The sequence below is a fragment of the Anneissia japonica genome, unplaced genomic scaffold (assembly GCF_011630105.1).
Source record: "Anneissia japonica isolate Jap-2015-1 unplaced genomic scaffold, ASM1163010v1 scaffold685_len2926416_cov193, whole genome shotgun sequence".
NCBI lineage: Eukaryota > Metazoa > Echinodermata > Crinoidea > Comatulida > Comatulidae > Anneissia > Anneissia japonica.
In genome coordinates this window covers 1,233,977-1,250,108 of record NW_022692922.1, presented here as the reverse complement: position 1 = coordinate 1,250,108, position 16,132 = coordinate 1,233,977, and the positions used below count along the sequence as shown (strand labels likewise).

The 16,132-nt window shown below is 30.4% G+C and overlaps 1 protein-coding gene across 1 annotated transcript; it reads right to left on the bottom strand.

Annotated features, from left to right (window-relative positions):
* Positions 1 to 4,600: 4,600 nt before the first annotated feature.
* LOC117100557 lies at positions 4,601 to 15,915 on the bottom strand. The gene is made up of 10 exons (XM_033240331.1): positions 15,823 to 15,915; positions 13,005 to 13,116; positions 12,601 to 12,651; positions 12,093 to 12,142; positions 10,570 to 10,920; positions 9,958 to 10,008; positions 9,093 to 9,155; positions 8,428 to 8,478; positions 8,163 to 8,228; positions 4,601 to 7,287 (listed from the first exon to the last, which is right to left on the bottom strand). Exons 1-10 carry the CDS (start codon positions 15,913 to 15,915, stop codon positions 7,108 to 7,110), a joined length of 1,068 nt encoding a protein of 355 aa, XP_033096222.1. The 3' UTR covers positions 4,601 to 7,107.
* Positions 15,916 to 16,132: the final 217 nt, after the last annotated feature.

The window sequence follows — 16,132 nt, the reverse complement described above, 5'->3', positions numbered from 1 at the left end:
TAGTTGTATGTACTGTATTTTTGTTATAGACAGAGCCGTAGGTTTTCATTACCGGTAATTATTCAATTTTCCTCCGGAGCCTGCTTCAAAGTTTTTCACCCAGTTTAAAACCCCCATTACCCCGTCGCAGAGAGAGATTACAGATAGCTCGACAAAGTTTTAAAAATATTTAAACATTTTTTTTTTGAATGCAATTTGTTATGTATTATTTCTAAATTAACTAGTAATCTACAGAACATTCTCTGAGCAAATATCTTGAATTGATCAATTGGCATGTTGTGACAATAACCCATTTCACGGTTCTAACTGCGCATGCTCATATCAAGGTCAATCGACATAAACACCATACACGCAATAGATGTTTGTGTTAATTGACCCATTGAATCTCAAACATTGTCCCAAAATATATTCAGTTCTTTCTCGGACCATATGGCTACAACACTTCCGGAAAGTAAAAATAAGTGAGGCCCGTTTGGATTATGTATGGCATAATTCACGGACGATTTAATGATATGAAAAGCTCCTTTTGATGGTCTTCGATTCTTCGTACAGTATAGGCTATTAGCATTCAGTACTGACTGTTGTCGGATTCTCCTTTACAAGCAGCATGGGAGACATAAAAATAGGAATGTAAAATGTATGTATTTATGTAAAGACACATGGATAAAATTTGTAGAATATTACACTGAGTGATGGGTAGGGCCAAATCGTTTGAATAATTCATGTGAATAGTTACACCAGAGAATACTTTTACACCAGGGAACACTTTTACACAAGAGGGAACAGTAAGCGTTCCCTGGTTACATACATAGACCTAATGCTTTTTTTCAATAGGTCTGTTATACACTGGGATTAACAAAAACACCACCGACAGCAACTTTATCCTGTAGATGCCCTGACGGAGCAGCCCCAAGTCACACGTAGGGGGAAAAAGTTTGTGCGTAAGATTCGGCTTCTTTGGTGCCGATATGTACTAAATTTCTGGTCTGGGTTCGACCGAACTATAAAACCCGATAGGCTTATTGCATCCAAACTTCTGATAGGCCAAAATATTGCCACTAAAAATGGGCATTAATGTTAATGTTTATCTCCAAATTTTCACTGAATCAAATTCAAAATTAATTAAAATCAAATTGAAATTCAAACTAATTTATTCATTTATAAAGCATATAAAATACAAGAAAAATGAAAAGGAAACACCAAAGAAACTTAAATGAGCTTGTAAAAGCGGTATCCCCAAGCAATCCCCACCCGCTACCTAAACTAACCCAAAGGAGAAAAAATAAATAGGGGCCTAAATAAAAATCAAATCAAATTGTTGCACCATTTTATAAAAATTTTTATTTTATTTTTATTTATTTATTCACCGAAACAACAGCGGACACAAATCCGCCACTTACAGTATGGTTAACAAAGAACGAGACGACGGAAACAGAAACACAAGATAAATAAGAAATAAGAATTATAAATCAAACAATCAATTTATATCATATTTTAAAATTATTTGTATAAAATTACACATAGACCTAGGCTGAGAGAAGATTTTGTTTGAACAATGATTTGATTTGATTTTTTTTTTTTAGATTTAACATTTTTCATTTCGTTACTGAAACTATTCCATACTTCTGGTCCAGAGTTAGTATGATATAGAAAAACTTGTAACCTTCGTTGTAACCTTCGTTTTTTTTTTTTTTGGTCGTACGGTAATTCATCTTTAGATCTCGTATTGCGATAGTTAAAACGTTAATCAAAGCTGTCTAATGCATTATACAATAAATCCGATTTGATATTTATTAATATCGAAAAGTTTATATTTGTAAAAGTATTAAGTAACCGAAACATTGTACTTTGAGCAAGATATAGCACGCAGTGCCTTTTTCTGTAATATAAATAATTCGTTCAAGAAAACTACACCATATAATATTACAGTAACTCAATATAAGTTCAATAAGCGATTTATATATGTTCAATAATGCATACATTGGTATAACATTTCTGGCTTTATAAAGTATGCCCACATATTGGGACATTTTCTATGTGGTAATATTAATATGTTGTTTAAACGTAATGAACTCATCAATTCGTACTCCTAAAAAATTGGTAATTTAACTCTATCAACTATTTTATTGTTATACATATTTTTACTTTACGTAAGTTGTTTTGGTTTCTTTGATTACGAAAAATAATATAATTTGTACTTATGTTGAATGAGTTCATTATATATCTAAACCGATCTGTAACATACAGTGTAGTTCAGTATTTAATAATTCTACCAGCTTATCCAGATTTCTGTGAGATGCAAATATGGTAGTAGGCCTATTATTCGCAAACAAGATGAATGAAAGAATATTTGAAGGATTGAAAACATCATTGATGTACATTATAAAATGTAGGGGGCTGAGAAGTACCACACTTAATATCCCACATAGATGACTTTGAGCGCCTACAGAAGTAAACTGTTTCCTTTCACAAATATAACTTCTGAACTAATTAAGTGCCATTCCTCTAATGCCATAGTTTCTAATTTATAAGAAGAATATCATGGTTGATGGTGTCAAACGCTTTTGAGAAGTCAATGAATATTTCTATCCGGGTGTTTTTACGTTCGTCAAGTCCGTCAGTTATTCGCTCAATTAAATCAATATGGCCATAAACGTTGAGATGTTTTTCCTAAAACCATACTGGGCCTTATTTAATATGTCAAACTTGGTAATATAATCATTTACTCTATTATAAACTATTTTCCAGTAATTTAGAAGTTAGTATGGAAGTAGGTCTGTAGTAAATTCCAACTGAATTTGAGTTTTTCATATGACTTACAATTTTTATGATTTCATTTTCATTGGTAGGAATAAAAAAGAAGGAATGCATATGATTACCTTTCATATAATGTCTAAAATCAAAGTTATTAGAATTTGGTATGTTTTACTCAATTTCAAATCCAATGCTAGATAAATACTAATTAAATATATCAGCCGTGTCTTTTACTATCACTCTCTGTATCATTGTGGTTAATGATAATCATTACACCTCCATTTTTAAAATTTCTCCCAAGAACCTTGACTCTAATGGCAATGTCATACCTAATCCCAGTTCTCAAATAGCAAGGTCTTTGGACTCACTGCTGATACTTCATCAATGCTTTTTCATTTGCCATTGTGAAAATACCCGTACGACCCTTTTCCCGACCTCCCTTGCATACACCCATGCTAGGGGCTTATTGATTGGATTTTTATATGATTGCTGCGCAGTCGTAAATACTGGAAAGTGATCTATAGGTATTACTCCTCTGAATGTATTACAATCATTTGTTATTATGTTATCTAAAATGGTGACAGTTGACGATGTAATTCTGGTAGGCCGGGTAATTAAAGGAATAAAGAATGTAGTATAAATTATATTAGTAAATTCCTGTGCCGATTTACAGTGTCATATTTAAAGGATCTACAATGAAATCTCAAAAAACATATAGTATTTTTTATTTTTACGATATAATGTTTTCAGAAGGTCATCCAAACTGTTATTAAATGTCTCTATATTCGAGTTAGGGAGACGATATAAAATACCTACAATAGCGCTTCTGTCATTTTCATTTAAAATCTCAATAAAAGAGCATCCGTAAAATTACAATTTAACACCAGGTTTGTACGCGCAAGAGTTTTCAGATGTTCCAATATATAAGCAAATATCTCCACCAGTTTTATTTTGCCTATAATATTAACACGTGTACATTTTATAACCATCGAAAATACTCATGTATGTATTGTTTTTTATCCGAGTTTCAGAAAACCCCGCACATCAAATGCACGGTCAAACGTTTCCAAGAACATGTAATTTCTATTTTTTTTTAAATTATTTATGATTACATTAATTATGTGCTTTCCTTTTGTAGATGGCATTTTTTCGGATTTTCAAAAAATGGAGTTGTACCAGATAGTCTATTCCAACATTGTTGTCCCAATATAATAGACTCGATGCAAAAGAAAAGTGTGTATCTCTTTACACGATTAAATCTCCAACCAATATTTATGTGGGCCTATGTTTACATGGATAAAACGCATTTTCACTACTAGCTTTCCACATCAATCTTCTGGGCGCCCGGTAGGTTGCTCATAGAGGTAAAAATAAATTTATTATTTTTCTCTCCATGGGTTGCTCAACCATTGACGAACACTGGCAACCTCATCAAAACCACACAAGAGTTGGGAATTCGTATTTGTCTATCAAACGTCTACACAAATCTATTATTATTATTATTATTATTTAATATTATTATTTTTTTTTTTTTTCATTTTCAAAAACAACACAACTGTTCTTATCTTCATCAAATGCAGTCTTGCAGGGGCCATTAAGCCCAAAATATAATGGAATTAAATATAAGCTTCGCCTGTGAAGAAGATAAGGTAGAATTCCGTGTGCTGTTAGTTTTTTTGGCATCATCATCATGATCATCATCATCATCATCATCATTATTGAAATGCACTGTGATTTAAGTAAGCCTAAGCCTACCGTATGTGTTTTATCAACCATTTTTTGGAACAAACTCAACAATAAAAGCATCAGTTTTTTTTTTTCTTTTTTTTAAATAAAAACAATTGGTTAATTTAACCAGAGACAAACAAATTGAACGACTAGGCCTACTTAATACACTGATCATAATCATCAATTCTGCATAAACAATAATGTACATATTGACACCTCAAGTTTAAGTGTCTAAGTACATCATCAGTATGAATTATTATTATAAATAAATTATTATATACATTATTTTCATGCCATAATTATCATCATTGAACAATTCCTTGAAATACACTGTGATTTCAGTAAGCCTATGCCCTAGATATGTTTTATCAACCATTTTTTTTTTGAAACAAACTCTAAACATACAACAGCAATTTTTTTTTCTTTTTTCTTTTTTGTTTTTTTTTAAATAAAAACAATTAGTTAATTTAACCAGAGGAAAACAAATGTAACGACTAGGCCTACTTAATACACATAATAATTATTATTCATTCTTAGCAAAAAATCATCAATTTTACATTAACAATTTTCATACAGTATTGACACCTCTAAAGTGTCTAATTACATCATCAGTATGAATTATTATTATTATGAACACATTATTACATACATTATTTTCATGCCATAATTATCATCATTGGGCAAATTCTTGAAATACACTAATTTCAGTAAATGCCCTAGATGTGTTTCATTACCACTTTTTGGAACAAACCCATAACAAAATGTCAGTGTTTTATTTTTGTTTTTTTTGTAGTAAAAATAATTGTTCATTTTACCAGAAAGAAACTTATTTAACGACTAGGCCTACTTAATACGCATCATATATCCTTTTTTTTGCCAAAATCATTGATTTTTAATACATAATCAACAATTTTACATATTTACACATCAAATTTAAGTGTCTATTTACATTAGGACTGAGTATGTTAATTATTATTAATACATTATTTTCATGCCATAATTATCATCAATGAACAAATTCTTGAAATACATTACATACAGTAATTTTAGAGATATGTTTCATCATTTTTTGGAACAAATTCCAAACTAACAAACGTCAGTTTTGTTTTTTTATTAAAAAAACAACTGGCTCATTTCACAAACTGATTTAATGAGTCGGCCTACGTAATCATAATCATTATTTTTTCTTTGCCAAAATCATCGATTTTACATGAACAACAATTTACATATTGATACATCTCAAGTTATAAGAGTCTGGTTATATCAATTTGTTAATTATAATTTATACATTATTACATACATTATTTTCATGCCATAATTATCATCAATAAAAAAATTCCTGTAATTTCAGTAAGCCTATGCCCTAGATGTAATTATTATTCTTTCTTTGTCAAAATAATCAATTATACATAAACACTAACAATTTACATTGAAACATCTCAAGTTTAAGTGTTAATTATTCTTATTATTATTATGAATTATTACATACATTATTTTCATGCCATAATTATCCTCATTGAACAAATTTTTGAAATACACTGTAATTTCAGTAGGCCTATGCCCTAGTGCTTCTTCAACCACTTTTTGAAACATACTCAAAACATACAACAACAAACATTGGTTCATTTAACCAGGGAGAAACTGATTTAACGACTATGCCTACTTAATACACATAATTTTTTTTTCTTTGACAAAGTCATTGATTTTACATCAAAAAAATTGTCTAGTTACATCAGTATGTTAATTATCATTAATACATAATTACATACATTATTTTCATGCCATAATTATCATCAATGAACAAATTCTTAAAATATACTGTAATTTCAGTAAGCCTGTACAGATGTGTTTATTCAACTGGTTTTTTTTTTAAACAAACTATAAAAAAAATTTAAGAAATGTTAATTTTTTTTTTTTGTCTTCCCCCCCCCCCTTTTTTTTTTAGTAAAAACAATTGGTTCATTTAACCAGGGAGAAGCTGAATTAATGACCAGGCCAAACTAAATACACATTAACTGTAAGCACGCTGCAAAATTACTGTACATGAATGTTTATGATATGGCAAGCCTGTCCTTTTATTATTTTACTCATCAATTCATGTACAACAAAATCAAATTTGGTTGAATAAACATATTACAGTCTGTGGGGTTATGAAAAAAACATTAACATTTTGAGTATAATCTTGGCTACAGCTTTTAAACACATCTAACAACAACACAGTATGATTTCATAAGCAAGATACTGCATTTGAATACTGATCACTTAATTCCATGATGACTGCACTGATCACTGAATTCCATAGTTCTATGAATTCAGACATTTTGTGCTTCTAGATAATTTAAAAATCTACCAATATTATTTTACATGGTTCAGTTTGAGACTTAATAGTAATGAAAATATTTTTTTAACAATGATGAGCTACCCAAAAATATCAAACACGACTAAAAAAAAAAAAAAAAAAAAAAAATATGCGGATACAAAATTACCAGATTGCCATTATGAACACTTTGTTTGTTGAACAGAAGATGTTTGATTGTAAACACGTAAATAAATGCTGGCCAAAAAAAAATGGATAATATGAATTCAGTAGGTATTACCTGTCCAATATAGTCAGAGGATCAAAGTTTATTGGTATAATGGTTTAACACTTTGAATAATTTCTTTGCAAAAGGGACAATCCTCTTGATTGATCTGGAGGTGGGTGGCACATGGTAGACACATAGTGTGTCCACATGGCAGCAGAAAGCTATTAATGTCTCGATCACAACATATGTGGCAGGACTTCATATTTAGTTTAAATGTGACCTGAAAAGAGAGAAAAAAAAGCTAAAGTTTATATATTCCATGTTTAATTGAATTGTATTGCTCACTTTGTTATTGTTTTATGTTTGAGAGTTGCTGACAATTAAAGGTGCCCTCTTAAAATATGGTTCAATAAATAAATGCTTTTAAAAAACAGAAAATGATTAAAAACCATCAACAGAAATTTTCACATGATTCCAAATCATTTCATGAGATTGAATAAAAAAAAATTTTTAAATTTTATTTCAATACCCAAATTAACGGCAAATTAAATTTGCCACTTACAGGAGGGTCAACAATAAACTCAATAACAACAATAATCAAAGGCCTACACTAAATTGTAAATAAAAATGTTTACAAAACATGACAGAAAAAAAAAATATTATAAAATACTTAAAACTTTCTTCCTGTACTGATGCAGGATATCTGAAAAAAATATCTAAATCATTATCAATTTCTATAAGAGAATTACAAGCTTTATTTAATCTACAAAATAATCCGTTTTGATGTTCATTTACTCTCCTCAAAGAAGCTAAAAATATGGGTTTGGTTCTTAATCTATGGGACAGGTCACTGATAAAAAAAATGCTCAAAAAAAATTACAACAAAATTATTAAATAATAATCAGAGAGAATGGGGCTTTCTTGAAAGTATTTACACTTCCCATGGTAAAGAATTAATCCCCACTTATGCGACCAGTCACATAATCAATGAAGGTCATCCTGAAGAAATATTAAATCATCTATACATTTACCGTAATGGTAAATTTAAAGATCATCAGCATACCTAAGCAAAGGGATGACTTAAAAGTTAGGGAATTTCGTTATTATAAATTTGCAATGTTTGGATTATAAAAGAAGCTTAAAAAAATCACATACTGTTGGTGTTCCTGAATTTGCAGGCACTTCCCATTCCATAGTTTCCGTTGAAAATTCTAAACCATTCTGTATTACAATACAAAAATAACAAATACCAAATATATGTATGAAAATGTGTTTGTCATAACAATGTGTCACAATTCGTGTGTATAACCTAAAGAAAAAATGACATATAAAATGTGTACAATTGTGTATGTAAAAAGCACATAATATTGCGCCGTAACATTTGAAAAAAACATTATTTTAAACAAGCAAAAAAACTTACAACACGTGGAGGGCTACCATGGACATCTGGAAGTGAGTCAATACTCTCTGTCTAAAAGTATACAAAATGTATTTGTTTTAAATATTTAGGCACCATACATTTCATTTTTTTTAACCAGTTGTTTTATCAAGGCCATCAGGTCAAATTTAATACAAAGCATATCATACTTAAAGTGAAATAAATATAAAATGCACTAATAATGAAAATATACATGTATTTTATGCAAATTCCATCAACAAGTGTAGAGTTTCATACAATGTTTGTCATACTATGCACAAGATAACAAACTGTTGGTACTTCAAAATACGCAAGTAAATTTAAAATAATAATTTTAAGGGGCACCTTGTGTTGTTATATAATCACAGTATAAACTATTTTCATTTTCAAAAGATATAGTACCATTTTCACAACAGAATCAGTGCTGTAATAGCCTATCATAGAGCAGGTTTTGTGTTATGGCACTTTCATGACAAGCCCAACAATAAAGTTAGGAATAAAACTAAAATAGGAAAATCTGTTTGTCATAAAAAGGTGTCAAGATTTGTGTGTTTATACCTAAAAAGAAATGACATGCAAAATGCGTATAATTGTGTATGTAAAAAGCACATAATATTGCGCCATAACATTTGTAACCAACAATATTTTAAACATGCAATGAAACTTACAACACATTGAGGGCTATCCAGATGGACATCTGGAAGTGAACTTGCTGACTCAAGACTGTCTGTCTAAAAGTATACAAAATGTATTAACCAGTTATTTGTTTTATCTAGGCCATCAGCTCATATAGAGTACCTCATGCTTTAAAGTAGAGAAATGTTTGGTTTAAGCCTATTGCTGTCCCTCCGCTTCTCTACAGTAGTACGTACACCGTTTATCAAAGCGAAAGACGCGATTATTAAAATTTTAAGTATTTTACGTATTAGACACGAACGCAAGATCATTGATTAAATTATTATTATACAGTATAATGATATATTTCTACCACGTCACATAGGCCTATATTGGCCTTGTGTCGGAAATATCCAAGTTAGGAAGTCGTTATGTACTCGAAGAGTGGCTGCCTTTAGACTCTACTCTTGAAATCAAATTGCGAAGCACGCAATGACGTTTGCAGCTATACTACTAACAACACGATAAATGTCGCATGGCTATGGAGTTGGCGAAAAACGAAGATCGAACGAAAAAAAAAACCATGAACGAAAAAAAAAAACCATGCACTACCATTGAGTATTTGAAACCTAAAACAAATATAATTGCCTAAAGTTTTATTGAGACGCATTTGTGAAAGTGCTTCGCAATTAGTTTAAAACGTGTCGCATTTGCAATGCAACACTGGGTAAATCGAACGCTGTTTAGAGGTATCATACCAGGCTTGTGAACGGGAGGTCATGGTGGGTACAGGTTCCACCGGAGGATTAATTGTGGAACTTTTTTCAAAACATTCTGTAAAAAATTCTACAGATATTCTGTAGAATAGGTGAACAAAATCTGGACAACATTCATTAGACCACAAAAAACATTACTCACTTCATCATGGTCAGATGATAACTGAGGTGATTCACTAGTTGTTGTCACAATCTAGAAAATTTAAAGAAAATCTTTAATCACTTTGTTTATAATTACAATAATTTACTGTTTTTATGTAGGGTCAATCCTGTTTCTCTTTATTTTAATTAATATGTTCAAAGATGATAAGAGAAGATTGAAATTAAAACTGTTCTCAAAGTAAATAAACTATAATGTTCTTTCTTCATATTCTGGTGATGTCTAGTGTTAGATTTATTGTGTGAATAGTAAGTTTTATGAAAAATAATTGACCACGAACATGAATATTTGTCTTGACATTATACTAGCTGTTGTATCTACAATAAGTGCAACAGTGTTGATCTGATGTATGGTAGTGCTCTTAAAACTGGTTTATATGCTATTGGTATTATTAATTTAATATAAAATACCATAAACTAGTGTGTATATATATGGTGGTGTATATTAAATTATCAATTCATTAACTGCATGTCAAATAAAAATTCACTCTACAATTTACACTACAGAATGATATGTGAAGCAATTAAAAAAAAAAAAAAAAAATAATAATAATAAGTAAACATTGAAAAACTGCCATAAGAGAGGCTACACTACCTTTTTTGTTGAAAACAAATATATTCTGGTGCGCGACGGGTTACCGTGCAGGTTTATAATTTCCTGCAAGGAAAATCCCTCTTTCGACTGAAGTTGCTGAAAGGTTCCAATGCCGTCGATGATGATGTCTTCTATCCTACAAAATGGGGACTTCCCCTCTGGTAGAAATGCAGCTTTTGCAATTTCTGTCAACTCATCGTAGGTTGCATTTTGTTGAACAGATAGGCACCTTGTTCCCCCTCCTTTGGCATATCTTACGCCAATGTGCGAAGTGTTTTCATGAATTCGGTGCATCCACCCAAATGTTATTCTACAACATCCATTTCTTTTTAGGCTAGTGTGTTTTTGTTTCTGTAAAGAAAAATTATAACCTCTCTGCTAAATAAAAGCTTTGATTTTAATCTGTTCAATTCAGCACCAGTATAAATTAAATTATTAAAAATACATGAATGCTGATGATGATTGCACAAAACATAGAAAGTCTGTGTAAAAACAATTAAAGACACAGTGCCTACACAATTTAAAAACTGACATTTTTTATTATGCTGAGCATCTTGTTGGCCCATCTATTCACAAAACATATTTGCTATTGCAATACAATGTGTTCACCAGTATAAATAGGTAACAAGTTCAAAAATAAGCCAAAAAATGTTAGATATAGAGCGCCTCTTATTTAAAAATCAACTTAGTTTACCCTTTTTTACCTCTTTATAAGGGAATACATTGCATTGCAATAGCAAATGTATGTTCTGTGATAAAAATAAAAGGGCCAATAAGGTAGATAATTAAAAGCAATTTTTAAATTTTTAAGCACTTTGTCTTTAACATTTACGTAAAACCAACTACTTTTTATCCAATTTTATATTTTGATTGTGAAGCATATGAAGATATTGAACTATTCATGGGATAATTTATTTACTGTAGGGACAACAGCACAAAATTCATGTTTATACACATCTCTTACACATGAAGATGGCACACATGGCTTTCTTGACAAATTTTGTAAAAATTTTATTGTAGAGCATGGGGGAAAAGATGGTTGGAAGTACCAGTATGGATTATTTTCCACATTACTTATTTTGCTGTCTTGTACTAGCTGACATACTGTTTTAAAAAATTTTGAGATGTAAATATTAATCATGCCCGGTAGCCAGGAGGCTTTTATGTTACAGGCAAACCCCCCTATGTTCTGGCGAACACCCTCCCCCAAAATTCCCCAATTCCTCCAAACCCAACTAATGCACTACAGACACACCAATTTTTATTCATAACTGCTTTTTATAGCATTATTTATATTCGTAAAACACAAAAAAAATTTTTTTTGTAGACATAGTTGTTCAATTTTTACTTTTCATAAGAATTCTTAATAATTTAACTCATTCACTCTTTAAACATACAGTATGTCATTATCATGATAACCTTCATTAGGTTACACTGATACTTGTTTTGTTTTTTGATTTTATGGAAACACAACCAGACAACACATAGTATTAATGCCATGCACTTAAAAAATGGTAACTCACAGAAGATTGTCCTTTCACATTCAAAAGTATTTCTTCTAGACTTCTCTTTCCTGAAATGAAAAATCAAATAATAAAAGTTGGTGTCATAATGTCATAAAAATAATTAAAAAATATTGTTACATCTATTTATTTAGATCGTCAATACCATTATATTATGTTTTGATGACATTGTTTAGTGGTTGTTAAATTTTTACACCATATTTATTTTTCCAAATTACTGAATTATATAATACAAAAAGTGTAACTGAATTGTAGACTATTTAATTTATTAGTTTCTGCGCAAAGCTAATTAATAGACCCCGTTTTTATATTACAAAAATATTTATTCTAGATTTGAAATTTTACATGATTTGTGTTATGATACGCCCCCTCTGCTCCCGGCTGCAAAATTTTTGCTTTCTTGATGACCGAAATTTTCATTGGTTAGATGTTCTAAAAAAACTGTTTTGGTTTTATCTATAAATAATCTATTTTCATGAGATGGAAGGGAAGTTTGACATATGCTTACCAGCTGGTCTAGTACTTGCAGCACTTGTAGATGGCATATCATTTCTTTGCTCTGAATGAATAAAACAAAATTCATCAATGTAATTAGCCTAATATAGCGCTTATGCCCAATACTGTCAGACCCGTAGCTTGTGTATAGGAGCAAGTTTTCAACTAAGCAGAACTTTTAGGTGTGGAGGTCCAAAATCCATGGAAAAAACCACAGCATGAAAGTAGAGCCCTATATCACCAGAAGACAGGTCGGTATAGTATCAGAGAAACATGAAACAAAACTTTCAAAAAGTAAACATTGTGTGTCCTATTGTATTGCTTATAACTAGCTGTAGAGAATAAACAAAATTATATTTAACACTGTCCATGGTAAACTTAGAAATATGTACATGAAAATGATATAAAAGTGCTTACTAATTTTAAATTTATCTAGATGCTTTATTTGAGTGGCTGTATTGTAAATACAATATTGTTGGAAGTCACTGTCAAATATTAACAAAACATCATCTTCTCCAATCTTCAAAACCTATAAATAGACAAGAAAGGCTGTTAGCACAAGTTGGGAATTAAAGGAAATATTATTAAAACCATTAAAGTTGGTGTCTCCAAGCAAACGACCTTTAATTCCAACATGGGACATAAAATAAAACCCCACCCCACAATTATATTTCCCCTTAATTTTTCATTATTTTATGCTAACACTCAGTGCCTAAATTGGAAACTAAAAAGTATATAAGAAGCTAGCTAGTCCTTCTATTATATCACAAAACATACATTGCGTGCTACTGCAATACAATGTATTTGCCTACAAAAAGGTAAAACAGGAAAAAAGTCAATTTTTATATATAATTAAACTTCTATTTAAAAAAAATGACTATTATTCTGACTGGGTTCTGTTTTCTTAGCATTCTAAATCACGCTGACTTTTTCATGGTGTATGAAATAATGCCAATAGGAAGAAAATCAATTAAAAAAGGAATAATCCCTTTCAGAATGGGGGTGATGATTAAGACAAACAGGAGCTATCACACACCCAGTTAATCCGACTCATATGTAATTACTGATGTTGACAGTATAATTAGTAAAATATCAGTAATTTCTTCATTGTATTAACTACGCCTAATTGTTTATCATATTATATTTATTTTTCCAATAAATTTACCATAAGGCATCATCATTTCCATTTCCATTTGTTGTATTTCTTTAAGTACACAGTATTAACATTTACTTGAATAAATACAATCTGGTTAGGTTGTATTTAATTAAGTAATACAATCTAATATTAATAATACCAATATATTGGTTGTATTTTTAAAGAATAAATGATACTAATAATTACAAATCTTATTATTAGATAGTATTTTTTAATTATATTATTGTTTAACTGTTAAATACAGTCTAATTAACTGATTTACAAGGTTGTATTATTATTACAAAATGTACTATGCAATACATAATACAACAAACTGATCTATTTGGTTGTATTTGTTAAAGTACCATATTATCTGCAATTTTAAAAATAATGACTCCAAATTTGGAAATGAATTATGATTTTTTCCAAAATCTAAAATTTAATATATTTTGGGTATTTTAAAAATCTTAATATGTTAAATTATGTAAAAAAAATCAAGGAACATGAAATTATTTCAATTATTTTCTAATTATTTGTTTCAAAAAGAAAGATTAACACAAAAAAAACCCTACTATTACCTATGGGCTAGACTTATACAGTATCTACATATCTTAATTAAATTCTATTTTATTCTCACAATGAAATTATATTTCTAGAATTTTAAATAACACATTGATCTGAGTATGATCTCAGACTTAGTGGGCTACACTATACATTAAACTTATCTAAAGAAGTATGAAAAATGGTTACTGGCCAAACCTTTTGTCGTAATTGATTTTCTTGGAGCTCAATTTGTTTCAAATATTTCAGAATACAGTAAATGGTTGTTCTGAAATATGCTTCAATTCAGTTTAAGTCAACAATGTAAAAGGTGCCATTTTAAAAATAATTTCCCATATAGTAAAACAAACAGAAATTATGATGCTCTATGGTAAATTAAGTAAAACAATGCAATTATTTTTGGTTTATTAAACACAAATATGTCATGCATTTAACAAAAAATACAATCGTGAGTAAACATTTTTCAAATATATTGTTGAATTTGTTACTGGTTATTACTAATGCATACATTTGTTATTACTTATTTGTAATGTAGTGGTGCAGATAGTCTTTTAGGAATATTTTCAGAAAAAATAATGTGACACAACTTTTCGTTAAGGAGTTTGGAATTTTTAAATAACATCAGGTCAAGATTTTAGCCTCAAAACCTAAAAACATATCTTATTTTGGTACGCACCACTGACCTCGGTGTTCAACTTCTACCGAATCATGGAAAAATGCCTATTGCCTAACCTGCACAATAGGCGTATGCATTACAGTGCAGTAGCATAGCACTTTCGTGTTGTTACTGTTCCAGGTACTGATATTATATACAGATTTCTCTTATTTCAAAGTACAAGTTATGTTTTATAAAGAAGTATAGTATAATAGTAAATCATGTTTTTAACACAGGAAACTCTCATATGGTAACTAAAACAATGCTAATTCAGAGTATTACTAGTACCACTGCACTGCCTATTTTAATACACTACTTAGATAGGCTTTTCTTTTTCCATCTTGATTTCTGAGGTCAAAAACATTTTTTCAATTTTTTTTCCAATCATATAGTGGTGTAGACTAGTCTTTTAAGAACATTTTGCTAGAAAAAAATTTTGGATACGACGCCGCGTTATGGAGTTTTGATTTTTTAAATAACATGATGTCAGAAAATCAGCCCTAAAGCCTATCTTATTTCCGTTGGTTACGCACCGCTGATTCGCAATGTTTGCCATCACTTCTAAGATGTCTACCGATTCGTGAAAAAGGCCTATACAATAATCGGTAGAATACCTAAATTCCCTAGCAAAACTCTCTAATGTGTAACATTCCTAAACTACCTGAATATTTGCGTGGGCTTTGTGGGGACGAGGCTACTGGTAGGCATAATTTTGACTATACTATAAGTATGGTGGCATGGGCCCGGGCCTAAGTAAGGCCTACACCAGCCTTCACTCCGCCTGCCTGCAAATAATTGATTAATCAATTAAACAAGTGCCTAGGCCTATCTGAGATGCCTAAATCATAACCAGATATCTATATCATAGGCCTGGGAGCACATACCTCCTTGACATCATCCTCTGGTGTTATGAAGTATATTTCCTTTAGCCCCCCTCTCTCCACTAATATTTTTATTTTTTTTTCCTCAGCCGCCATCCTCTTTCCTTCTCCTCGTGTCGACACTGTGGATACGTCATTCCATGATAAATTATCTTGGAAAGATGGAATTCCATGATAACGTATCTTAGAAAGACGGATTTCCAAGATAGCCTATCTGGGAAAGACGGAATTCCAAGATAAATTATCTTAGAATTCTGTCTTTCCAAGATAAGCTATCATGGAAATCCGTCTTTCCAAGATAAATTATCTTGGA

Bases quoted from the DNA above. Each gene is read 5' to 3' on its own strand.
- LOC117100557 (XM_033240331.1), bottom strand. From the start codon at position 15,915: ATGGCGGCTGAGGAAAAAAAAATAAAAATATTAGTGGAGAGAGGGGGG. The intron at 13,117-15,822 runs GTATGTGCTCCC...GTCTATTTATAG, and splicing joins CAGAGGATGATGTCAAGGAG to GTTTTGAAGATTGGAGAAGA. The intron at 8,479-9,092 runs GTAAGTTTCATT...GTATACTTTTAG, and splicing joins TGGATAGCCCTCAATGTGTT to ACAGAGAGTATTGACTCACT.